The sequence below is a fragment of the Bos grunniens genome, chromosome 5, assembly GCF_055505025.1.
Source record: "Bos grunniens cultivar Pamir isolate PY7600 chromosome 5, Bosgru_T2T1.0, whole genome shotgun sequence".
In the NCBI taxonomy this organism is placed as follows: domain Eukaryota; kingdom Metazoa; phylum Chordata; class Mammalia; order Artiodactyla; family Bovidae; genus Bos; species Bos grunniens.
Window position 1 is genome coordinate 70,882,818 of NC_141169.1, and position 25,722 is coordinate 70,908,539.

The window sequence follows — 25,722 nt, forward strand, 5'->3', positions numbered from 1 at the left end:
CGCGGGAAGAGAGGGACAGAGGGACCGGGGAAGGAGACAGATATACCCAGGAGACGGAAAGTTCTGGAGGGGGATGAGTCAACCCCCCCCCGCCCCCCCGCCGCGGCCAAGCGGCCTTGTCGCCGCCCAGGTTGGGGGTGGGGCTGGGGTCCTAGGGCCATAGTGCCCCCTCCCCTCCCCCCTCAGCTCTCCACCCTTCCCACGCGTGTCCGTGGATCCCCGTGGCTGGGACAAGGCTTGTTTCATCCTCAAGGCTCCCACTCAGAATCTAACCCGGGACCAAACCTGGGGCGGGGGCCACAAGAGGAGAAGGAAAGAAGTGGGGCCCACTCGTGGCCGCGTAGGCGACTCCCCAGGCTCCTCGGGGTCCCCTGCCGCCGCCCCCTCACCCCCTTCCCATGCCTGCGCCGCGCCGGGCCGGATCGGGGGAGGGGTAGGCAGAGGGGGAGGGGGCCACATCTAAGCCAATTTTGATTTCGCCTGTAATGAGTGCCGGGCGAAGGCTGGAGAAGGCCTCTGGAACTTTAAATAAGAAAAACGTTGCTAATGCTATAATAGAAGGGGGAAGTCGGAGGGCTGGGATTGCGTCGCTCTGAGCCCCCCTTTTCGGAGGCGGCTTTTCTTATTCAAAACAGGCCCACAATGGGCTTCACAGTGCGCCTCGCCACGGCCCCATCTGACGAGCGGCCATTCATCAGGCCGGCTGGCCTATCAATGACATTGCTCCCATCGGGGCTCCTATAAAATGATGCTTTTTCCCATGAAACATCCGCAAACATTTTGACGGGTTTGGCTTTGCCCGGCTGGATTACTGAGTGTCCCCTCTCTGGCTGTCTCTTTCTCGCTCCCCCTTCTCCGAGCTCTTTCCCTTCTCTCTCTCTCTCCTTTCTTCTTTCTCTTTCTGCCTTTTCCTTTCCTTCTTTCTATCCTTACATCCTTGGACTCTCTGCGTCTTTCCTTCCCTCCTTCCTCCCTTTCTCCCTGGGCAGTTCTAGCACAGGGGATCCCCAAACATCAGGATTTTTGGGGGGCGCCTGTGCTGTCCATGGGAAGAGCATGCATTGTGGGTTACTGGAGGAACCCGACATGGATTCCACAGGTTAGTCCTACTGGTGGGGGTTGGGGGTAGACATTGGGAGGGAAAGAAGAGGTAGAAGGGGAACTTCAGAAAGAGTCGCAAAAAGTTCAGAAGGGTCAACTTGACAGTGGAACCCCAGGAAATAATGGAGCGTGCAGAAGTTCTCAATCTCGTGCGATGCGCGATGTGTGTAAGCGGATGCGTGGAAGTTGTGAGTGTGTGTAAACGTGTGATTGTGTGTGTGTAAATGTGTGTGCGCGCGCTGTGGAGTGCGCTTTCGCTTGCCCTGGACATAAAGTTAAGTAAAGATTCGCTGGTTCGCGGCGAGCTCGAGGTGCCACTTGCAGAAACTTTGCGAGCCGACCGCCCCCTCCTGGGTCCAGCTCCTCCCCCGGTTTGGGGGTCCCGGAATAGCGGTGCGTTCCGAGGCTGGTGGCTGGGGCCAGGAAGCCGAGCGGAACGCCCCAGAGGCGGGGGAGGGCGACGGCTCTGCACTGCGCCTGGGAGGTGGGGACAGAGGCTCCAACTGGTGGAGATGCGCAGCTGGAGGGAGTGGCAGAGGCGAGCCCGGTGGTCCTGGGGAATCCGCGCCCGGTCGGGAGGAGGGGGCCCTGGGCAGTCCGAAGCGCGGTGCAGCCTCCTTGGCCGGAAGGAGTACCTGACGATGCGTTCTGCTTGGGGACAGTAACTCTACGGAAGAGAACAGGATGCTGCGCGGCTGGCAAGGCCTGGCGTCTGGGTCTGCAAACTGCTCGGCACTTTGGGTTCTGTTGGCTGGAGGCGCCAGGTTTGGGGGTCGCGGCCGTCCGTAACCACGGAGAAAGTAAGCCAAGGCATCTTTTACAACGAAAAAGCCCAGCGTCTCGGTTCTTTTTCCAGTAGAGCCTCGCAGCTCTAGTACGTTTGAGGAGCCGCCAAACTTCTATATCAGAATTGTGCTCCCTACGCCCCTTCCAGGTGGAAGAAATTCTCCGGAAATTCACCTCCTCCTTCAGTTGCAGAGAGTCGGGCATGACTTAGCGACTGAACAAGGACAACCCTCAGTTGCCGTCTTCCAACCAGTGCACTCCTATCCCGGCTAGGTTGCAGCCTCGGAGTTTCTTGGAGAGGCAGAAACAAGCCGTGAGAGCAGCCTGGGCCGAGACAGCAGCTTGACGCGATGCTTGGGAGAACGCCTAGGAGCATCCATCCGCTGCTGGACTTTGCCGCGCGGAGCAACAAGTGCCTTCCAGCCTCTGCCATCCTTAACACACGCGCCTGTCTTCCCTGAGCAAATAAACAAACACACGACGGCATCCCCACCTCCACCTGCAGGCTGGAAATGAATGTGGACTGGGAGTAGGGGTCATTCGGGCATCGGCCAGATGTTCTTCTTCCCATTCTTGCAGAAAGGTTTCCAGCCCCTTCTAGCTTCTGCTGGGGCCCTGGTGGCCAAGATGCCCACCACCCTCTGGCCAGGGGTATCTTTGATTTTCCAGGAAAATTGTCTATTTCTGATCTCAAGAGATCAAACCTCTCCTTTTCGGTCCCCGCCAAGTGGGTGTGGGCCCCCTGGGAGTGGGGATGGGCTGACCCCCACAGCCTTCCTTACTATATGCAGTGACAAATGAAGGCAAAGAGAAGGGTTACCTGCCCTGCGACTGGCTACCGAGTGCGGGGCCAGCCCTAACTGGGTCCTCTCCGCTGGCGGTAAAGAGGGAGCCCAGAGAGAGAAAGGATCCCTTCCCTCCATACTTCCATGAGAAGTATTTGTGCCACCATGCATGTCCTGAGCACCCCAATTTTAGAAGTGAATATCCTTGAACAAAACTAAACCCATGTCTGCATGGTTTGGGGCCAAGTGTTGATATTTGCAAGGGGTCCACGCAGGACTTGAGGTGTCTGTGCGCCACACCAGCACAGCCCAGCTGGGGGTTTTAGCATCCCCCTCAACAGGACTGGAACTTCTCTGTGCATCCTGGGATAGCTGCGGGGTTGTGGAGAGCTTCTGTTTTCTGTTCTATCTTGTGGTCATGGAGACACCTTGTCACTTTTACTTAATGCAGACACCCCAACGGGTTCTGAAAACTTTTCTCCCATCCACCAAAGGGGAAGGGAGTGGATGGCTAGATGGCCATCCTGAACTCAAAAAGTTCTGGGGAACTCAAAAAGTTCTGGGAAACCCAGCGGGACGAAATGACACGAGGCGCACCAAGTGACATTCTCATGCGGGTTTGCAAAACCGACGGCGAGGGAAGTGCAGCTGGCTCGGCGCGGTCCGGTCCAGAACCTTCCCTCACCTCGCTTCCAGAGAATTTAATCCCATTAACTTTTCTTTGGAGTTTCCCTTGTTATGTAAAGGTTCCTTTCTTCCCGGCTAGCTGGGACCAGCGCTCCTTGGAGCAGTTCGATTCTGCTCCTTTAACGGCAGATTGTGCGCAAATCTAGGGCCGAGCCACGAATATTATTGTTAGTAGTATTTCATTCCGAAAAGGCTGACACAATCGATTAGCAGCAAGTGCTGAGGCGAACTCCTGAGCATCCCGGGTCAGAGAGGCCGGCGGGCCAGGCCACCGTCCCCTACTCTTAAGAGGAAAATTCCCGCAACGTGCCTCGGGCCCGGCAGAACGGTTTTGCAGGGGCCGGGGCTCTAGTGTTCCGCCTGGGGGCCACTTCAGCGTGACCTGCGGCAACGCGCCCCTTTGTTCTGCACACGGAGCTGGTAATATATTCCTCGAGTTTTCTCCAAATATTCAGCAAGTGCGGGTCTAAGACAATGGCCCCGTCGGAGGAGGCTGGGGAGCCGCCGGCGCGAGCCTCTGGGCCCTGGGCTAGCCCGCCGCCGAGCGCCACAAAGCTGAGCCGCTCTCCCCGGAGCTCCGCGGCGCGGCGGAGCCCGGGGAGGCGGTGGGGGCCACAGGCGCGCGCGTGGGGCCCGGGACGCGCCGTCCGGCCGGTGCGCTGTTGGCAGTGATATTGTTCCCGGCTCGCGCAGAAGTCCCGCACCGCGCAAAGCCTCGCGGATCCCGGGGTGGCCAGCCGTCCCCACGCGGACCGCCGCCGCGCCTACATGTTGGTGGCCTGTGGGTCCAATCCCGGCGGTTCTGACAGGCGAGCGTTGCTCAGTTACTCAAGGTGCCTGGAGATTCGAGAACGAGAGGAGGGAAAGTAGGTCGAATTTTAGGCCACAGAGAACTTGTGCAAAGTGGGCCGGGGCCAGGTTGGTCGCCTACGCAACAGAAGAATTGTTTCTTGTTAAACGGGATGGCGCCTTAGCGACGGGCACTGATGAGCCCGACCTAGAGACGTCTGCCTCTACCCGCTTTCCACCTGGAACTCCAAAATCCAGAGCCGCCAACGCACCCCTAGAGCCTGCTTTGAGGCCCCTGGACCACAACGGCGGGAAGGCACTCTGGTCTACAGGCTCCCGGCTCAAAACAAGGCCCGACCTGGCTCCGTGGGCCTGCAGGTGGGGACATTCAGTGGCTTTGGCTTGGGGCAACGGGACAGGGAGCGCCCAGGTGGGACGGGGCTCTAGGCCTCCTCCATCCTCTCCCAGGCACGGCCCTAGGAAAGGAGCCGCTTTTTCTGGCCCTGGGACCCGGACTGCGGGCTTGGGGAACAAGGATCGGAGCTCTGAACTTTGCCCTCACGTCCAACCCGGACTATCTAGCCCTCGTTGGACCTGTGTGTGTGTCCCGTAAAGGAGGCATGCTCGCTCCACCCTCGCCACCTGCCAAGTTCCGGCGTCTGGGTTTGGCATCAGGATCCAGTAAGAGCCGCGTGGTCCCCAGGTCCCCTAGCCGTGTGGCTGCAGCACTAGGCAGCACAGCGTGCAGCCGGGGATCCCGGAGTCCGGCTTGCGACTTGGTGCAAGTGGCCCAGGACATCGCGCTTTCCCACCCGGCCTGCAGGTCCTGGAGACCCGGAAAAGTTTGCTGTGGCCGCCGCGCGGCTAGGCCCTGGGATTTCCATAGCTGCGCGCGCTCCCCTCCCCAGCGCGTCGCCATGGAGACTGCTGGAAGTTGGTGGTGGAAAACAGACCCAGCGCAAAGCAAAATATTATGAGTGCAGTTGGGGTGACTTCAGGGGGGCAGGGGACCGGAGGGCATGAGCGGGAGCCAGAGGCAGAGGCCGACAACAAAAGGCCGAGTACGCGGAGGAGAGAGGAGTTCGCACGGGGCCTCCCTGCCGCTGTGTGAGAGCCGGACCGTCCTGCTTCCCAGAGGCCCCGAAGTCTCTAATTTCTCTCCAGCAGCTACACCTTTTCTCATTCCGCCTCTGCCCCCACCCCGCCACCCCTCCTCCTCCGGGTTCTCGTCCAGCCTCCTTCCCCATCCCAAGGTTAGGCGCCAGCTGGGCAGTATGCCCGCCTCCCCCGCGAGCCACAGGCTCTCCAACGTGAAAGGTTCTGGCATTTCTTCCCCTGGACCCATGGGTCGCCCCAGATGAATTTCTCAGCCCCACTTCTTAAACGGTATCTGAAAAAGTGAGGGCTTAGAATAATGCGGGAAAGAGAAGAGTAGGAGGTGCCTGGTCAGAAATTTTGGAAGAATGGGACGGGTAGTAAAGGGAAGATTCTATGGATTCTTTTACTCTTTTGTGCAGTGGGGAAAGCTCCAGGTTATAATTCTGACTGAAGCACTTTGGATAAATCTTTGAGCCTTTCCAAGATTAATTTTAATTGTCTGTAAAATGAAGGGTTAGACAACTCCCAGACTGGGATTTTCTGACAAGTTAGACGGATTCTTCTCTACCATAGAGGCCAGGTTACCACTATCCCAACTGTGATCCACTGCACAGTTAGTGAATCTCTCCTCAAACTAATAATATACTAAAATAGTTTTACAAGTCATTTAGGATTTTAAGAGTCAAGAACCTTGGATAACCCCTTTTTAAAGGCCTATGATTGCCTTTGTCAATTACACCTAAGGAACATTCCTTAAGGCATTAGGTTTTATGGGGCTGTGCCTAGGGTCGATTTAGGGAACATTAAAGTGCCTCTAGGTGATGAAGCCACCATCAGAGACCCTCACATACGCTGGATAAGAAGACACACTGGCCCATGTGACGAGATGCTACCATCAAAAAGAAAACCAGACTTTACTCTCCATTGCTTAAGCTTTTAGGAAGAGATGAGGCTCTTCTCACACTTGGCCACTCCTGGTGATACATTCAGCAGAGGAATCCTTCCCTTCTCTCCAGATAATGTGGCCTCATCTGTAAATGAACAGATTGGATATAGAGACTGCCATGGTCTGTCTGAGAGTTTGTAGTTCATTTACATGCCTGTGTGTCTGTGAACTCTGCCTGGGACTTGGTTTATAAAGTCGTTAGTTTATCACACACTGAGCCTCATAGGCACCCCATGAGAGAGGCATTTTTTGTGACCTGCTTCAGGCACAGGGTTTCTCTTCCATTTTCAACACGGCAAGGTAGTGATTTTAAGTCAAGTTGATGCTTGTGTTTGCCTGGTGTCTGTGCAAAAAAAAAAAAAAGGCTGAAAAGATATGGAACAGTGACATCACAAGTTGGATGCCAGAGAGTCAGGTCTCCACTTGCCTAGGCCCCTGATTGCTTGCCCCTGCCTGTTGTACAGGCCTTTTGGGACAGTCTTCAGCTGCCCCTAGGGCTCCACAGCTCTGCAGGATGGAAAGGTGTGTGTGTGTGTGTCAGGAGAGCCGGGTTGGATCTCTGATGTTGTTTCTTTCCCACTCAAGATACTTGCAGTTTTATCAAGGTTAGGGGAAGAGAGTAACTCAAAGATAATTTGGAGGTGTTGGGTAAAAGTAAAAGTAAAAAAAAAAAAAAAAAAACTTTGGATGAATTTATCAGAGTTTTTATTTTATTTTATTGAAATTTTAGTCTGTCTCACTGACTGAGCACCTGTTGGGTGGCAGTGCCTGGAGATGAATAAGGCCTAAGTCCCTGCTGTTAAGGACTTGAAAAAGTTTTGATGAGGGACGGTATGGGCATATTTAGAGCGGTGAGTGCTACAAGGGACAGAAAAAAAAGGTCCCCTTGGGGCCTGGAGGAAAGCATGCTCTGTGTTGTTGACTATCTACCATATGGCAACCGTGTTTAGGGCATTTTCCCACACATTAGCCATTTATGTGTGTGCTTAGTCGCTCAGTCATGTCTAACTCTCTACAACCCCATGGACTATAGCCCACCAGGCTCCTCTGTCCATGGAATTTTCTAGACAAGAATACTGGAGTGAGTTGCCATCTCTTCCTCCAGGGAATCTTTGTGATGCAGGAAGCGAACCCATGTCTCTTGCATGGGTTGCCATCTCCTATTCCAGGGGATTTTCCCCACCCAGGGATCGAACCTGTGTCTCTTGCGTCTCCCGCATTGGCAGGCAGATTCACTAGGGCCACCTGGGAAGCCCTTAGCCACTTACGGCTGATCACAATTCTGTGTTGTCCCATTTTAGGATGAAAGAGGGTCTGGAACTTCCATGGGGGTCACAACTAGTACCTGGCAGAGCTAGATCAGAGGCCAGGTTGGGAAAGCCCATTCCCTCTCTCCACCCAGGCTGTTTCAGCTGGACACTCATAGAGTGCTAGCCTGGTGTGGCTTGGTGATGACGCTGGCCACCAGGTGGGTTTGAATCCAACTTGGTGAGAAGGAAATGCATGGATGAAAGTGAAAGAGCAAGGAATGTTGTGCCCTCACGCTCCAGAGAAAACCTCGCTGAAGCTGTCATGTGATCTGGGTTTGAAGAGGGTTTTAAATGATGGCAGTGGTAGGGAGCAGTGCCTCAAAACGGTTGGGTACAGGCTTTGGGCAAATGTTAGCTTGTTTCATTCCTCCATTCAAGAATTCTATGTGTCTTCTATGTGCCTGCCCTGCATTCTGCTAAATGCTGGGCTTAAAAAATGCCATCTCTGCTCCTCTGGAGCATACATTCTAGACAGACAAACAGATAAATACCAAAATAATCTCAGCCAGTGATACATACTATGAGGAGAAAATGTTCTCCAGATGAAGGAAGATAGAGCGTGGTGGTGGGTAGGTTGCTGCCTCTCACAGGGTGCCCTTCTGCCCCACGGAGCTGTGTGTCTTTGGTCTGGAAGCTGGATATTGCTGGGCTTCAACTTACTTATGGAACTGATAGAATGGTTTGATAGGACTGTTGTGAGTATGCAATGTAAAAGTGGTACCAGGTAGCATATATTCAATACTTACTATATGTCTTTGATAAGCATTTTAATTTAAATGCATTATCTAAATAATGCTTACAATAATGCTATGAAGAAGAAACTATTATCACTCACAGTTTGAAGGAAGAAACTAACAGGCTCAAAACAAGAAAGTTTCTGAACTCTAGAAGCTAAGCTGAGATGCACCTTGACAACATGGGGAGCAAGATTGATCTTAATTGTGTGTGCTATAGTTTCCTGGGAAAGAAGGCAAGTAATACATCTAGCTTTTTGTTTTCGTTTTTAAAGCTAATGGTTGTCAAATGCCTTTCATATGCCAGACGTGTACTAAGCACTTTAAATTCATTATTAGTTATATTTTAAAGTATATATTAGGGGTGCTATTATTATCCACTCCATTTTATACATTGGAAAATGGAGGCAGATAAAGGATGTCCTTAAAGTGGATAAGTATCCTAACCGATAAGTATTCCACACTGTTGGTTACAAGGCTGTAATATCTTTTTCTTCTTTTTTGTTTTAGCAAGGGAGAGGGTTGTGTTGAACAGGATGTCCAACTAAGTTCATATCATTTTAGCAAAACATGCTATTATCTCCCCATAAGAAAGTGTAAGGATAGTCCTTTATACTGTGGAGACAAAATTTTAAATTGTTGTTGGCAAAAATAAGGACAAAAAAAGGACATCTCTTGGAGAAGGAAATGGTAACCCACTCCAGTATTCTTGTCTGGATAAGTCCATGGACAGAGGAGCCTGGCGGGCTGTAGTCCGTGGGGTTACATGACTGAGCATGCATGCATAAGGGTAGAGGGAGATGGGTTGGGAGCAGTAAACTGGTAGAACTAAAAAAAGGGGACATCTCTTTACTCCAGATGTGAAATGCACTGTTGGGATTCATTTGAAGTTTATCATTCACTTTGTGAATGTCTAGGCTTCATTCATGCTCATATATAGACACAACCAAGATACACAAATGAGGCAGAAGCCATTCAGTACTGTGATTATTTATGTAGCCTTTTGGTAATTTAACAAACGATATATTGCAGCTAGAAGTCATTCACACATATGTGTGTTAATCCATGACTTCAGGTGGATGTGGGTGTGACTTAATGAAAAGAACATGGGCTTTGCCAAGGCTGAAATCTCAACTCAGTCACTTGCTTGCTGTGTGACCCGGGGAAAATGACCTAACTTCTCTAAGCCTTGCTTTCCTTATTGCTGTGTGAAAAATCCCCTCCTTACCTTCCAGTGTTCTTCATAGAATATAAGCAGCCAGGGAGGGGGAGGTTGTTGGGTGAAATAGGTGAAGAGGATTAAGAAATACAAGCTCTGGCTATAAAATGAATAAGTCACAGGGATGTAGTCAATAACACTGTAATAATTTTGTATGGTGACAGATGGCTACTGGACTTGTCATGGTGATTGTGTGGGAATGTATATGATTGTCAGATCACTGTGTTGTACACTTGAAACTTACAATATTGTATGTCAACTATACTTCAATAAGAACAAAAAGAGGATATGATGAGATTGTGCACTTTAAGCTTTTTTCTTTTTTTGCTAAGTCACTTCAGTCATGTCCGACTCTGTGTGACCCCATAGATGGCAGCCCACCAGGCTTCCCCGTCCCTGGGATTCTCTGGGCAAGAACACTGGAGTGGGTTTCCATTTCTTTCTCCAATGCATGAAAGTGAAAAGTGAAAGTGAAGTTGCTCAGTCGTGTCCGACCCTCAGCGACCCCATGGACTGCAGCCTTCCAGGCTCCTCCATCCATGGGATTTTCCAGGCAAGAGTACTGGAGTGGGGTGCCATTGCCTTCTCCGACTTGGCTCCTAGAAATTGCTCAGTAAGTGGCAGATCTTATTATTATTAAAAATAACTATCTGGTCTTTCTCTGCCAAATTCTAGGTGTCTAGTTGGGAAAAGGGGATAAGAATCCTGAAAAAATTTAGATTGTTTCTGCATATCTAGATGTTTTCTGTACTAAGTGTGGTGCGTTGCTCACTCGCTTCAGTTGTATCCAACTCTCTGCCACCCCATGGACTGTAGCCCGCCAGGCTCCTCTGTCCATGGGATTCTCCAGGCAAGAATACTGGAGTGGGTTGCCATTTCCTCCTTCAGGTGATCTTCTCAACCCAGGGATCGAACCCGTGTCTCTTTCGTCTCCTCCACTGCAGGTGGATTCTTTACCACTGAGCTACTGGGGAAGCCCCCCAGTAGTCTCAATTCTCATGTCAGGATAAATAATTCTTTTCTAAGAGGATTGGACTGAGGGATTCATCTTATTTTCATTTCTCTACCTTTTCCATGAACAAGGCATTTTCATGCTTCTGTTCGCCATGGTTTTACCCTTGTGTTTTCCAGTTTGTTAAAGGAAGAGGAAAATGTGTCTTTGTAGAAGCAACACCTGTTGACTGGGATGTGACTCCTGGAAGAGAGTTGCATGGAGCTGTCAGAGAAGCCTCCTTGCACAACCCCGATGCCCTCTCTGTTCTGGAAGGTGATGGCCTACGTTCTTCATCCACCCCCTCCATACTTGTAGGCATCACTCTTCTAAAGACTGAACCATTTTACACTTGGTTTTCAAGAAGTAAAGAATTCAATTTCAAGTGAGTCTTTCTCTGAAACTCGTTTTAACAGGAAACCCGTTTAGTCCTTTTTGCCTTTCTTGCATATTTTTCTACTGTGAGGAGAAAATGTCGATTTGTTCTCTTTCTGTTTTTACAACTTGATTTTATCTACATTGTGGTTTTTTTAGTTTTTGAAATATTTAACAGCTTTCTTTAAGAGAGAAAGATCACACAAAGCAGAGAAGAATGCAATTTGGCCCTTATGTCCTCACAGGGTCCAAATTTGGACAACGGGGACTGGATTGACCTGTGCCCGTAGGTTGTGTGGTCTCTGTTGTCTGATCCTCAGAGCAGAAGTTCTTTAAAATAGGTGTATAGTTTCCGCTTTTGTGGTTGGTTAATCCTCAGTGAAATATAAAAGCATAATCTGCCTCTGAGAAATCAAAAATCATCAGCAGACAGGTGAATCTGTATGTGTTGGGTTTATCTTGTTGTGATTGTTTTGCTTTAATTTAAGGCGATAATGAGAAAGCTTTTGAAAAGGCTGCAACCCAGTGAAGGTTGGTTAGGGCTTAGTGTCCTGCGTGTTTTCTGACAACCGATTTGTGCTAAAGGTCAGCATTGTTTAGACGCAGCCTAAGTGAGATTGATGAATGCAGCAGGTTTGTATTTAACCGGAAAGGAGAATTACTACTTCATAAGCACTGATCCTCTGAATCCATCGTGTTGAAGGAAGTGCACTATGAGTGAACACACAAGTGAACTACTCCTGAACTAGATTTTGGACTGTCATTTGAATAATCTTAAGAGTGATTAGTGGTTGCTAATCATGCTGCAACTAATTTTTAAGGCACAAGTGCATCTGGTGGAGAAACATGTCAACGTGTTTATTTTGAATCTTGTGACTGCTGTGAAGTCATTTCAAGCTGATATTAGACTTTTGAAGAAGGAAGTGTTTCTTTGAATGTTACAATTACAGGATTTATAATTTTTCAAAAATGAGCATGGGAGATATTTGAGATATATTGATGATATTCCACATCATCTTTTCCCCAAATGATTAGTCTAAATTAGGGGTGTTCATGCATGTACTGTATTTATAATTTGTGTACTGCTTCTAAATGCTCATGGGTAAGTGAAATTCCTATTGAAGTTATTGGGGTCTTATAAAATTCCAGAATTGGGCTCATAGCATAAACTCACATATATTTATGATGGAATTGACCTATTAAACATTTTGACATGTTTTCTTTGTAGTGTTCAGTTTCATTGCTGATAAAAAATCTAGAGTTGGGGGAGAATTTGGATGCCTCTGTAAGCTCTTTATTCGATCAAAAAGAAAATAACTAATTTTATGTCATCCTTATGCAACTACTAAAACAGCTAAAATTTGTTTTTAGTTTTTTTCTTTTACTTGATGATGTCTTTTACACAACCAACATAGTTTATCCATAAAGCATTATTAGACATCATAAAAAAATAAGTAACTTTGGCTGAGAAAGCTCTGGGAGTTTTACAAGGAAAAAGATTCCAGACGGCTTGAGGCCCTCAGTTAAAATGTTCAAATTTTTAAACATTGAAAAGAAGATTTCTAAAGCATTGAGCTGTTGTTGTGAGAGAGCCTTTGGTCTCCGTGAACTTTTATTTTCGACTCAGTGGGCAAAGTTTTTGAGGTTGCTGTGGTTTGGGTAGGGGACCTTTTCAGAAATGCCAGGCTTTTAGGAAAAAAAAAAAAAAAAAACCCACAGCTTTTCTTCTAATCAAGGCTCTGTTTTAAAGTTTGAAAACTTTGCTGTGATTAGAAGAATGAATTATTTCTCTGTTTCGTTGGGGTTTCCTCTGGGTGCCCAGGCTGCAGAGTGTTCTCTGCCTGTGTTACCTTGCAGGGCACCCCAGAGGCACTGGGAGCCAGGAGGGCTGCCTGCCTGGAGCTGGTCCCTGCCACACCGTACCAGGCATGAGAATCACTCAGAGGCCGGCTGAGCCCTGAGCACAGCTGGGAAATCACACTGGGCAGAGGGGATCCAGAGAGGTCCAAGAGATGAGGAACCTAAAAATAGCATTCCCAGTGGGTCTGTGTTTTGTTTAAAGTTTTTCTTGGTATTGAAAGGTGATTTAAAAAGAAGAAAGGGGGAAAAAAAACCCACAAAATCCATCTAATTGTACATAGTACCTGGAGACTATATATTGATACATAGATTATTTTCGAGAAGGGAAAGGGAATGAAGAGAGAAAGAAGGAAGAAAGAGACAGAGGGAGGGAAGGAGAAAAGTACACTGAAATTATTTTGGTAATTAATGGCAGGCTGACCTAATGAGCTATTTTCAAAATTATTTGTTGCTTTTTTAACAAAGTGACTCATTTTTTGAAATTGAATAGCAAGTTAATAACATTTATAACCTTTTCCAATCACTGTGTGAAATGCTTATGCATGTTAACTCAATTAATTCTTATACCCAACTTGTGGCATTAGTTACCCATCTTGTAGAAGAGGAAATTGAGGTGCAGAGAGCCCAGGTAACATCTCCAAGCCAAACAGCTAGCGGCAAATGAAGATTTGAACACCAATTTTTCTGATTTCAAAATCAGACTGCCTCCTTGCCGCCTAAGACCAGGAGTTAGAAGGAGATCTTACAGATGTCTTTGAGAGATGACTTTGGCCAAGGCTGCTGACCGAAGGCATTCAAAGGGGCTCCTTCCTGTGGGGGTCCCTTCATACCATGTATTCCTTTCATCTGAGTTCAACCTGGCACCACCGCTGGGAAGGTATTTCTCGCCTGCCAGTCACTCTGGCCAATTTGACATCTTACATCATCAAAGGCTTCATACCTATTTACTCACAGACTGCCTGCTTTTCCTTATAATGCACGTGTGTGTGCTCAGTCAAGTCCAACTCTGTGACTCCATGGACTGCAGCCCAAGCAGGCTCCTCTGTCCATAGTATTTTCCAAGCAAGAATACTGGAATGGGTTGCCATTTCATACTCCAAGGGATCTTCCCAACCCAGGGATCAAATCCGTGTCTGCATTGGTGGGCAGATTCTTTATCACTGCTTGGTTAGGCATAAAAACCTTGGTTGTTAAAATAACAGCCAGCCCCTTCCACTGCATAGCATGTTATCGTTTGCCATCACTGATATAATCATTAACTGCTCTGGCCCTGGAATCCCACAGGCTTAGTAAGAACTGGCTTTGCCATGGGCTAGATAATCTGAACTCAGCAAGTCATGTGACCTCTCTGAGCCTCAGTTTGCTTGTCAGTAAGGTGGGGCCATGCATAGCACCTACCTTATAGGGTATTGTGAACATTAAATGAATTAGTCCATATAAAGGGGTCTGCACAGGGCCTTTGCATGTTGTAAAAGCTCAATAAACAAAGGGGTTTTGAGGACTTGCTTCTCCTTGAGTCCCTGTAATAGCTTCCAAGGGCTTCTCTCCACTCCCTGTCTCTGCCCTCTGCCCAAGACTGCATAGGAGAAGAAAACACTTTCCACAGCACTTCCACGATGTTCAGTCTTTTCAACACGTAACCTCATAAGCCTGTGACCTGGGCCGGATCATTCCCATCCTGTACTTAGGGAAATTGTCACTCCATGGGATTCAGTCACGTGCATTGGTTCATTTTTGTTGTTGTTTAGCCGCTAAGTTGTGTCTGACTCTTTGCGACATTATGGAATGTAGCCCACCAGGCTCCTCTGTCCATGGGATTTCTCAGGCAAGAATACTGGAGTAGGTTGCCATTTCCTTCTCCAAGGGATCTTCCTGACCCAGGGATTGAACCTGCATCTCCTGCATTGCTTCATACGGCAAGAGTATCCAAACTGAGGTTGTTATGCTACCAAAGCTAGTTGCATTTTTTGAAGCCAGGCCATCTCCACACAAATTAAAAACAGGCAGTTCCAGGGAAGGGGCTGGGGGCTTCCCTTGTGCCTCAAGTTCTGACTGGCTTAACTTTGGCTCTCAGTGTACATACTTCCCATCCTCGTTTTCCGTGTTTACTTGATGCTTCTTCCTTTGTTTCTCAAGATTTCCACCCGTGTCATTATTCTCTGTGCTTAGTGAAGTGCAAAGCACCTGCCAGAGTGTCTGACACAAGTCAGCACTCAGTAAGTATTTATTTAAGATATTAATCAACCCCTCTTTCATATTGTGAGGAATGCTGCATCTCTCTGCCTGCTTTCTAGAAAGCCTGACTCAAGGCTTTGTGCAAGCAAGTCCTTGATAGATTAACTGCAGATTCACTGAGCCCCTGTGAACCAGGCATGGAGCTGGTGCTTCATTCATTTATTTCTTTCCCTTCCTCTTCTCTCCTCATTGAGCTGCTCTTCTGTGCCAAGCGCTGTCCTAAGAGTGGGGAATCAGGTACAGTCAGCTCTTAAGGAGCTTATTCTTAGGAGCATATTAGTACTAAGTACTAATATTAAGTACTAAGCATATTAGTACTAAGTACTAATATTAGGAGCATGTTATTCTCCTAATCCTCATAATAACCTCACGGGGTAGATATTTTTAATATAGGAATAAAATTGAGGTCCGTGAGGTTAAGTAATTTGCCCCGGGTTGTGGAGTTTACCTAGCCCCTTTTAAGGGGAGGATTAGAATTAATGCCCTCCTGGCTTCCCAGGCCATGCACCAAGAGATCCAAGTATCAAACAGAATGATAACAGGAAGGAGCTAAAGAACAATGCTGGGGAGGTGGGTCTGATATAAGAATTACACTATTGGTAGCTAAGACTTACATAGTGCTTATCATGGAAATACTCTATGCCTCACTATACAAATCCCATGAGGTGCCATTATTACCACTCCCATTTTGCAGATTAAAAAAAATTGAGGCTCAGGGAAGTGGAGTTGCTCACCCAAGGTGACAGCAAGACAGTCTGACTTGAACCTTGCAGTTGAGCCCACGGTCACGTGTCCTTAACTACTACAATATTAATTCAAACAAACCAGAAAAGTGCCTCAGGCATAAACAGGTGCCTGGGACTCATGGTGGCTCCATGCGTCTACAGCTTGCTCTGTGCCACTCCTTTCCCTGTTTCGCCTGCTCTCCAGGTATGCTCTCCCCACTGCTAAAAGTGGAGAGAAAATGACAATTTCCCAACCTGCTTAAGCAATTATGTACATTAACTCTGGTGTTCTCAGGGATATTTTCAGAGCAGGGAGCTGCTTTTACATTGCATTTATCTTTGACAGGAGATGGCACTGAACATCTTAGGTTTAATTTTCTCTAGTCTCCGAAAACTGTTGGTGAGTTCAGGATCTGTGAAATATTGGCATTGGTGTATCCTTGGGCTTCCCTTGCTAATTCTTGTTATGTTGCAAATAATGACATCTTTATTAATCTCTGCTCACTTCAGAGTTTTCTACATTGAGTTTTCCTAAAGTAAGAAGGGGCAATAACATTTTTGAGCACATATTGTGTGTCTGGTATTATTTTAGACACAGCTTAGTGCTCACAACGAGACTTTAAGATGTGTAATTATGGGTCTCATAAGATTGCCGGGAGAAATATCAACAACTTCAGATATGCAGATGGTACCACTCTAATGGCAAAAAATAAAGAGGAACCAAAGTGCCGCTTCATGAGGGTGAAAAAGGAGAGTGAAAGAACTGGCTTAAAATTCAACATTCAAAAAACTAAGATCATGGCATTCAGGCCCATCACTTTATGGCAAGTAGATGGGAAAAAGTGGAAGCAGTGACAGATTTTATTTTCTTGGGCTCTAAAATCACTGTGGATGGAGACTGCAGCCATGATATTAAAAGATGCTTGCTCCTTGAAAGGGAATCTATGACAAACCTAGATAGCATATTTAAAAGCAGAGATATTACATAGCTGGCAAAGATCCATATGGTCAAAGCTATGGTTTTTCCAATACTCATGTGTGGATGTGAGAATTGGACCACAAAAAAGGCTGAACACTAAAGAATTGATGCTTTCAAGCTGTGGTGCTGGAGAAGACTCTTGAGAGTTCCCTGGACTATAAGAAGATCAAACCAGTTAATCCTAAAGGAAATCAACCCTGAATATTCACTGGAAGGACTGATGCTGAGGCTGAAGCTCCAATAAATTTGGCCATCTGATGCAAAGAGCTGACTCACTAGAAAAAATCCTGATGCTGAGAAAGACTAAAGGCAAAAGGAGAATGGGGCGGCATAGGATGAGATGGTTCTATAGCATAACTGACTCAATAGACATGAATTTGAGCAAACTCCAGGAGATAGTAGAGGTCTGAGGAGCTTGGCATGCTGCAGTCCATGGGGTCGCAGAGTTTTACATGAGTTAGCAACTGAACAACAACAACAAAACGTAAGTTAATGCTTAGGTTAGAGTTAGCTGGCTCAGTTGCTAGGCTGTGTGATCTTGGGCAAGTCATTGCTATGATGATGATGTTGATGAGGATGATGGTGCTTGCTTTGAGAGGCACCATTCCAGGAGATGGCAAAAGTGTCACCTTGGACTCACTCACATAATGCAGTGACTGAGACCCCAGCAGATCAAGAAGAGACATGGGACACTGTGGCTAGGCCAGATGAGTGGATACAGTTAGCTAGAAAGAGGACACATTTCTTATCTCTTCTCATCTCACTCATCAAGCCTTGAAGACTTAAACTCTTGTAGTGGCCTCCTACTAGGGGGACTTTAAGTGCCAGTTAGCCTGAGGCAGTCCTGGTTTATGTGCAGTGTGTTAGTCGCTCAGTCGTGTCTGACTCTTTGTGACCCCATGGACTGTGTAGCAAGCCATGCTCCTCTGTCCATGGAATTCTCTAGGCAAGAATACTAGAGTGGGTAGCCATTTCCTTCTCAAGAGGATCTTCCTGACCCAGGGATCAAACCTGGGTCTCCTGCATTGCAGGCAGATTCTTCACTATCTGAACTATCATGGAAGCACCTGGTTTATGTATATGGTCCCAGCAAAATTCTTACCAGCATTGCTTTTCAGTATCAGAAGTGTCCATGTTTAGATGATAAGAGGTAGGGTCTCATGCTTCCCTTTCCCTCCCCCACTAAGACTGTGTTCAGCAGCCCCTGATGGAGCTGCCCACAGAGCTGATTTGCTTCTGCCACACTCTGCTTGAAAACTTTTAGAGGTTCTCAACCCTCTACTGAATAGAATCCAGACTCCTTAACCCAGCCCTGAGTATGGAGGCAGTGCTTTTATGTGCTCATGCCACACAGCACCTTACAGAATGTTAGTTAAGCAGGACAGTCTCATTAAGCACATGTTGAATTAATACCTGTTCTTGAATGTGTCATTTTCCTGCCAGCCCCGGGGCCTTTGCACATGCTGTCTCTCCTGCCATCCTCCCTCTGTTTACCTGGGGTAGGAATATGTGTCTTCTTACTCTTCAGCCGTCAGTTTGATGCTACTTATTCTGAGAAGTTTCTCTGACTCTCATGGGTTAGACCAGACCTTTTGTTTCCCCTCTCCCCTGGCTTTCTTGGTAATGACATCTCTATTTGTGAGATTATTGAATAGCTGACTCCCGCACTAAACGCTAACATTCCACAAAGACAGAAACTGCCTGTCTTCTTCCCTCCTATGTTCCTACTGTCTAGCTGAGTGCCTGTAACAAGTTACCCCATAAAGAGTTGGTAAACAGTGGGATGTATGAATGTAAGGCCCCTCACAAGCTGAGGCTGTCCTTTCTGAGCCAGTGCAGTTCATGTCACCTGATCAAACCCTGCAACAGAATCTTAGCACACTTGGAATACATATGAGGTTCTTACTCCGGCCAGCAAGTCGCGCATCCTAACTCCCTGACCTCATTTCCTACAGCCCTCCCCCTTCTTCCCTCTCCCCTATCACACTGGTTTCCCAGCTCTTCCTCACACCCTCGAGCCCCCTTCCACCTTGGGCCTTTGCACTTCAACATCACCTCCTCTGAGAGGCCCTCAGTGTCCCTGCCCCTTAAAACCGCACCCGCATCTCTCTCTATCCTATTCCCTGGCTTCATTTCTTCATGACACTCATTGTGCTCTAAGTCTTCTTGTTTATTGGTTTTCCTCCATCTCCACCACAGATTATAAGCTCTCTGAGAGCAGGGACCTTGCTGCATGTTCACCACTAGAGCCACAGAGCCTGGCAAACAGTCGGTGCCAAATCACTGTTTGGTGGGCCAGGGATGGAATGAGAGCAGGGCCAGGGTGGGGCTGCCCCTTGGAGGCAGGGACAAGGGTCCCTTCCTGGAACCCAGCGGCCCCTGGGGCAAGGCCTGTGGCGTTGCCATGGCAACCCACTGACCTGAGGCGCCCCCACCCTGGAGAGGCCACAGCTGCCGGCCTCCTGGGCCCACTTCCCACACGAACCTGTGTGTCACCACCGTGGGGAGCCCCAGGGGAGAGAGGAAAGGGGGCGAGACAGAATGATCCAGAGGAACGCACATCCTGGCCTGAGGGGAGATAGGAGCAGGCCCTGGAGGCGCGGGTCCACTGGTAATGCCTGGGGTCTGGGGGAGGGGTGTGAGGGTGCGCCCTGGCACCCCCAGAGGGACCTGGGGCCCGGTCTTCCCTGGGTAGCTCCACGTGTGGCCTGTCAGCTCTTTTATGAAACATTTCTAAAGCTGTGCGTTCCTAAAATAGGCCCCAGCGCAGCGCCCCAAAAGACTGTTGATAGAAAGTGGATGAATGCCGCCTTCTATTAAAACTCGGTGACACTTTCTAAGTCAGGCGGCATTTTCCTCAGGTATTGCATAAGTCAAGAACTCCCTGTTCTCACCCAGTTCCTCAGAAACAAAGCTCATCGTGTTATTCCCCCACTGCCTCAAAGTCATGGCTGGCTCCCAGCTGCCTGCAGGCGTCTTGGCCTGGGAGAGGGGGCAGTGAGGCCTTTGCAATCTGCTCCTAATGGAATCCCCCACTGTCCCCTACCATGCCTTGGGTCACGGGTCAGTGGGTTCTTCACCTTTCCCAGAGCCCATTTTCTGCCTTTGTCCATGACGGTGGCCCTCTTCGCCAGAACACCCTTCTCTCCTCCTTGGTCTGGCAGATGCTGACCTCTTTAAGGGCCAGTTGAAATGCCGTCCCCCCTACCCTCTGTGAAACAGCCCAGCTGAGCTGGAAGCCCCTTTTTGTAATCTAGACATACTCCCAGTTACCTGCTGGCTTAGAAAGGCAGGGTGCCAGGGTGACAGCCAACAGCACTGGGGTCAGACAGACCTGTAGTGGTGACTTCACCTAGCTTGTCTGACACTCACTTTCCTCCTTACAGTGTTGGAGCTGTTCAGGGCTCTGTTTCAGAACTGCTGTGAGGAAGAGAGGTAAAGCAGAGTGATCAGCGTGGAGAGGGCACTCAATAAATGCTGTGTGTGTATGCTCAGTCCCTCAGTTGTGTCTGACTCTTTGCAACCCCATGGACTGTAGCTCATCAAGCTCCTCTGTTCATGGGATTTTCCAGGCAAAAATACTGGAGTGGGTTGCCATTTCTTCCTTCAGGGAATCTTCCAGACCCAGAGATCAAACCTGTGTCTCCTGCATTGGCAGGTGGATTCTTTACCACTGAGCCACCTGGAAAGCCCTCAATATATGCTTGACTGTCCCCACCACGGCTGTGAGCACCTGGTGGATAGAGACCATGCTTCCCTCATTTTCCCACAAGCATGCTAAGTGCTTTACCTGTGTCATTTCAGTTAATTTTTGGAGAAACCTGGGAGGCAGGACTTTAAAAATGTTCAGGAACCACCTCAATGTTACATAGCTAGTAAGTGAAAGGACTGGGCTTTGAAAGCTAGTTTTTCTAACCACTGGCTCCACATTCTTCCTGGCCTGCCTCTATCTTCTCTTTCATCTTGTACTGTCTCCCTGGGGTTACTCTGCATCAGCCATAAATAGGTTCCATAAACAGGTCACTCACGATCCACCTGTGAGCCTTTGTCTCTGTGGTTCCAGGTCTCAGAATCTCGGAAGTCCTCACTCCCTCACAGGTTGTCTCTGCTCCAATGCTGTTTCTTCCCAGAGGTCTTCCTGAGGAAGGATGCTCCCTCTTCTTTCATTCACTTCATCACAACCATCACTGCCAGCTCTGTGCTTGACACCACTCCGGGCCCTTGGGGACTAGGCACCAAACGAGATTCTCAGGGTTGTTAGAATTTACATTTTTAAGAAGGAGGGAAATGTTGTTGTTGTTCAGTCACTCAGACGTGTCCACCTCTTTGTGACCCCATGGACTGCAGCATGCCAGGCTTCCCTGTCCTTCACCATCTCCCGGAGCTTGCTCAAACTCATGTCCATTGAGTCAGTGATAGCATCCAACCATCTCGTCCTCTGTCATCCCCTTCTCTTCATGCCTTTAATCTTTTCCAGCATCAGGGTCTTTTTCAATGAGTCGGCTCTTTGTATCAGATGACCACAATATTGGAGCTTGAGTTTCAGTATCAGTCCCTCAAATAATATTCAGGGTTGATTTCCTTTAGGATTTACTGGTTTGATCTCCTTGCTGTCCAAGGGACTCTCAAGAGTCTTCTCCAGCACCACAGTTTGAAAGCATCAATTTTTCAGTGCTCAGCCTTCTTTATGGTCCGCCTCTCACATCCGTACATGACTACTGGAAAAACCATAGCTTTACTATATAGACCTTTGTTGGCAAAGTGATGTTTCTGGTTTTTAGTACACTGTCTAGATTTGTCATAGCTTTCCTTCTAAGGAGCAGGCATCTTTTAATTTCATGGCTGCAGTCACCATCTGTGGGAGAAAGAAATGGCAACCCACTCCAGTATTCTTGTTTGGAAAATCCTGTGGAAAGAGAAGCCTGGAGGGCTGCTGTCGATAGGGTTGCACAGAGTTGGATATGACTAAAGTGACTTAGCATGCATCCATACGTTGGAGAAGGAAATGGCAACCCATTCCAGTATTCTTGCCTGGAGAATCCCAGGGACAGAGGAACCTGGTGGGCTGCCATCTATGGGGTCGCACAGAGTCAGACACGACTAAAGCTACTTAGCAGCAGCAGCAGCAGCAGCAGTCACCATCTGCAGTGATTTTGGAGCCCAAGAAAATAAAATCTGTCACTGTTTCTGTTGTTTCCCCTCTATTTTCCATGAAGTGATGGAACCAGATGACATGATCTTAATTTTTTGAATACTGGGTTTTAAGCTGAGTGAGGGAAATAAATAAAAAGAATGCATAAGAAAACTTTTCAGATCCTGAGACCCTTGCCCATCAGAAATATCCTGCTGTAATATATTGGTTTCCTGTTAAATAGCTTTTGTCCATCTTTTCTTTTTAAAATTATTTTATTTTATTCTTTTTTTTTTGGCCACACCACCTGACATGTGGGATCTCAGTTCCCCGACCAGGGATCGAACCCTCGCCCTCTGTACTAGAAGTGCGGAGTTGTCTAGTACACTGGGGAAGTCCCTGTTCATTTCTTCTGTTAGAACTTTACACTGAAAACTTTTGATAAGTGTTTGCAAAATGAATAGATGGATGCATGAGAGGGAACCACTATCCTGTGCCTGCTCTTGGGTGGCCTCGGGTGCAGTGGCTTGAAGCAGGGTTCCCGGCCAGAATTTGAAGTCAGGCCACGACAGTGAGATCGCTGAATCCTCGCCACTAGACTGCCAGGGCCAGTGGCCAGTGACAAGGCCCTGGCCTGTCAGCTATGTGGAAATGAATTTGCACATATAGACAGGAGGGAAACAGTGTTTATTAGGTAATGTGTTTATTAGGAGGAAAAAGGGTACATGCAGACAGACATGCAGGTGGGCTCAGGGAGACAGAACAGTAGTTTGAATTACTTTTATGGGGCATTTCTTCTGGGTTTCCTTTGGCCAGTCATCTTGCTGTGCCTGGTTCTGAGTCTGTATTGGGTGTATCTTAGGGTCCTCCCCTGTGTGTGTGCACATCTCTTAGCCAAGATGGATTCTAGGGAAGAGACCTATGGGTAGGTTGACATCACTTACTATGGGTGGTACCCCTTCCCATTTTTGACTCCCAAGGAGCCTTTCTGTGCATGTGTAGTCATGGAGGTCTCCTTGACTTCAAGAATGAGGAATGTGTGGTCTTTTATCTTTTATCTGGACAGGGTCCAGCCTCCTCCATGATCCTGCTGTTATGGAGTTTCTGTCCACAGGGGAGAAACTATTCGGCCTGAGGCCCATCTATCTCCTGCCTCACGGCCAGTAGGATGCAGTGGGAAGAATAAGCATAAGCTTTGGAGCCTGAAGATCTGGGTTTGAATTCTGACTTTAACACCTTTGAACTGTATGACCTCGGCCACACCACTGACAACAAGCCACAGCTCTGTGTGGTTTCCTTGTCTGTGCCTACGTACTCAGTCGCTTCAGTTGTGTCTGACTCTTTGTGGCGCTATGGACTGTCAGGCTCCTCTGTCCACGAGATTCTCCAGGCAAGAATACTGGAGTGGGTTGCCCTGCCCTCCTCCAGGAGATCTTCCCAACCCAGGAATTGAACTCACATAACCTTCGGCTACTGTATTGCAGGCAAATTCTTTACCGCTGAGCCACTGAGGAAGCCATTCCTTATCTGTAACGTGGTGGAAATTTCTATCCCATGACGTCGACTGTGAAGCTCAGATCAGGTTCTCTGTGTCAGGGTGCCCTGTAAACTTCAAGGATTATGTGCATTTTGACAACCAACGTGGTCAGCTCCTCTTGCCAGGCCAATGGATGTTCGCGAAGCACTGCTCTGAGTCTTGGACTGGCCTGGATGTGCCGTGCCCCCAGTGCAGCTGCTGCCTGGTTGTTATTTGCTGCTGCTGCAAAGGGAAGCAAGATTTCCTCCTGGGAAACCCAATAACCATTTAAGGTTCTGCTCAATCTCATTTTAGGAACTTGAGAAAGTCACTTCAAATTGGGGTTTCCAAATCTCTGATCTGAAGTGGGGAGGCATGAAGATTGGCCTCTAAGGAATGTGGGTTAAACTCCCTGTAAGATGAAAAATCTACGAGGCATCCTCCTTCCTACCCATGAGCCCAGATGAGTCAGGTGAAAGGATGCTTTGCAGCCCAGGAGCCTATGCTCACAGTCATCTATTAATCCTGTTGGACACTTAGAGCAAGCCTGGTTCTTCCTAAAAGGTCAGATGGTTTTTATGGATCAAGTATGAGGCAGGAGGGAACAGGAGGTTATCCAAGTGTGAATTGAGCTCTGCTTCTCCAGTGTCCCAGAGCACAGCGCCAATACTGCTGTGCTGATCACAGTATGAGAACTTTTGTTTTTCATAACAATAAATATAGGTATTAAGACATATCATATCATATTGTCCTGAGTTTTAATTTATGACTTTTCCACACATGTAAAAACTCACATAGTATCTGGCACATTGTAGGAACTTACTGTTGTTTTAAAAAAAAAAAGTAATGCTTTCAACAACATATTTATTGCACTATATCTATGCACCCAGGCAGAGTGCCAGCTCCTGGGCACAGGTGAACAAAAATGACAGGGTCCCAGCAATCATGAGCTGATGGAGGAGCATCCGCCTTGTTTTTTTTGATGGCAACTAGAGGGCAGAAACCAGTCTTATTCATGTTTATATCAGACTCACTTGACTACAGCTTCTTGATCTACATGGGACAAAATACATTTTTGTTGAATTTTTCTTTATTTGGAAAATTGCCTTTGATGTGTTGTCCTTTTTATGCTGTATGTGGTAGAAAAGAAAGCGATTAAGAAATTCTATAGACATGTGGATATATCTCCTTACACAGTGTGCATTTTTTTATATCATTCATGTCAATAACATAATGTTCGTTGAAGCCAGTCTATAGGAAAAACTTTATACCAGGCACTAGTGGAGAGTCAAGAGAAATAAAATAAAATGGACTGCATTCTTAAGATGTTTAAGTTCTGAACTGAGGAGCCTGTTATGTAAAACAAAGCCTTGCAAAGAAACATGTAAATGAACTTAGCAAAAATTGTAATATGTACGTTGAGTTTTAGCACAAGTTGTAATACAAGGCAGACTGTGATCATTGTTGCAATACTGGCAATGTGTTCTGGAGACCGTATGGGATATGGGATAAGGAGAGCTCAGAGCACACTCAGAGAGACAGCACTGTGGTTATGACCTGAGTGTGAATACTGATCCTCCTCTTACTAGCTGGATGACTTTGGACAAGTCATCTAATCTTTCTGAGCCTTAGTTTCCTGCTCTCTAAAATGGGCATATTGATAGAACCTGTCTTGTAGGGCTGTTATGAGGATTACGTATGATGGTGTACCAAATGCATTTACATAATGCTTGACCCATAAGAGCTCAGAATATGGTGGCCTTTGTTAAGCCCCTTAATCTACAAATGAGGGCTTCCAAGGTGGCTCAGTGGTAAAGAACCCATTTGCCCATGCTGGAAACACAGGAGAGGAGGATTTGACCCCTGGGTTGGGAAGATCCCCTGGAGGAAGGAATGGCAACCCACTCCAGTATTCGTACCTGGGAAATCCCATGGACAGAGGAGCCTGGCAGGCTACAGTTCATGGGGGTCACAAAGAGTTGGACATGACTGAGCACGGACACACACACAATCTACAAATGAGTAAGACAGATGAATGCAGTGTTTCATTAAACATTCAATATGCCTGTCATTCTGGTTGATTAATTCTTGACCTTTGTAAGACCATAACCCATTAGTAATAGTTTTAAAGTATGTAATGTTTCCTTCAGGTGACCTGAATAGAGGCCTTTCAGTCCTATGGAGCAACCTGACTATGGGACACGAGTTGCAGATGGCACTATTAAGGGTCCCCCTAGGGAAGAAGACAAAGCTCAGAAAGCACCTGTGACTCCAAGGCCTGTGGCTTCTATAGATTTTTCAGAATGTTGCGTTCATACAATCTGGAATGCAAGACCTTTGAATGCTCTGGAAACCCCCGTGTCTAGAACAACAGAGGTGATGGTTTGCCAGACCTGGCACAGCTTAGACCCCGTCTGAACCCTCAGAGCTCACTGAGCCCCTCATGTCCAAACAG

General features: G+C 47.6%; 2 protein-coding genes across 4 annotated transcripts in view; one reads left to right on the top strand and one right to left on the bottom strand.

Moving 5' to 3' along the window:
* The first annotated feature begins 678 nt into the window (after nucleotides 1-678).
* The window catches only part of RFX4 (regulatory factor X4), a 172,231-nt gene continuing 147,187 nt past the window's right edge, over nucleotides 679-25,722 (top strand). For 2 of the 3 annotated variants that reach the window (XM_086401147.1, XM_086401148.1), the window contains exon 1: nucleotides 679-1,099. In XM_086401147.1, coding sequence (XP_086257273.1) covers nucleotides 1,057-1,099 — 43 coding nt within the window. In that variant the 5' untranslated portion in view covers nucleotides 679-1,056. Of the gene's footprint in view, nucleotides 1,100-19,161; nucleotides 19,232-25,722 lie in introns of those variants that run through there. The other variant, XM_086401149.1, reaches the window with a different exon arrangement.
* Nucleotides 1,243-2,091, bottom strand: LOC147372375 (uncharacterized). Its single transcript, XM_086403674.1, has one exon. The coding sequence runs from the start codon at nucleotides 2,089-2,091 to the stop codon at nucleotides 1,243-1,245; it is 849 nt and encodes a 282-aa protein (XP_086259800.1).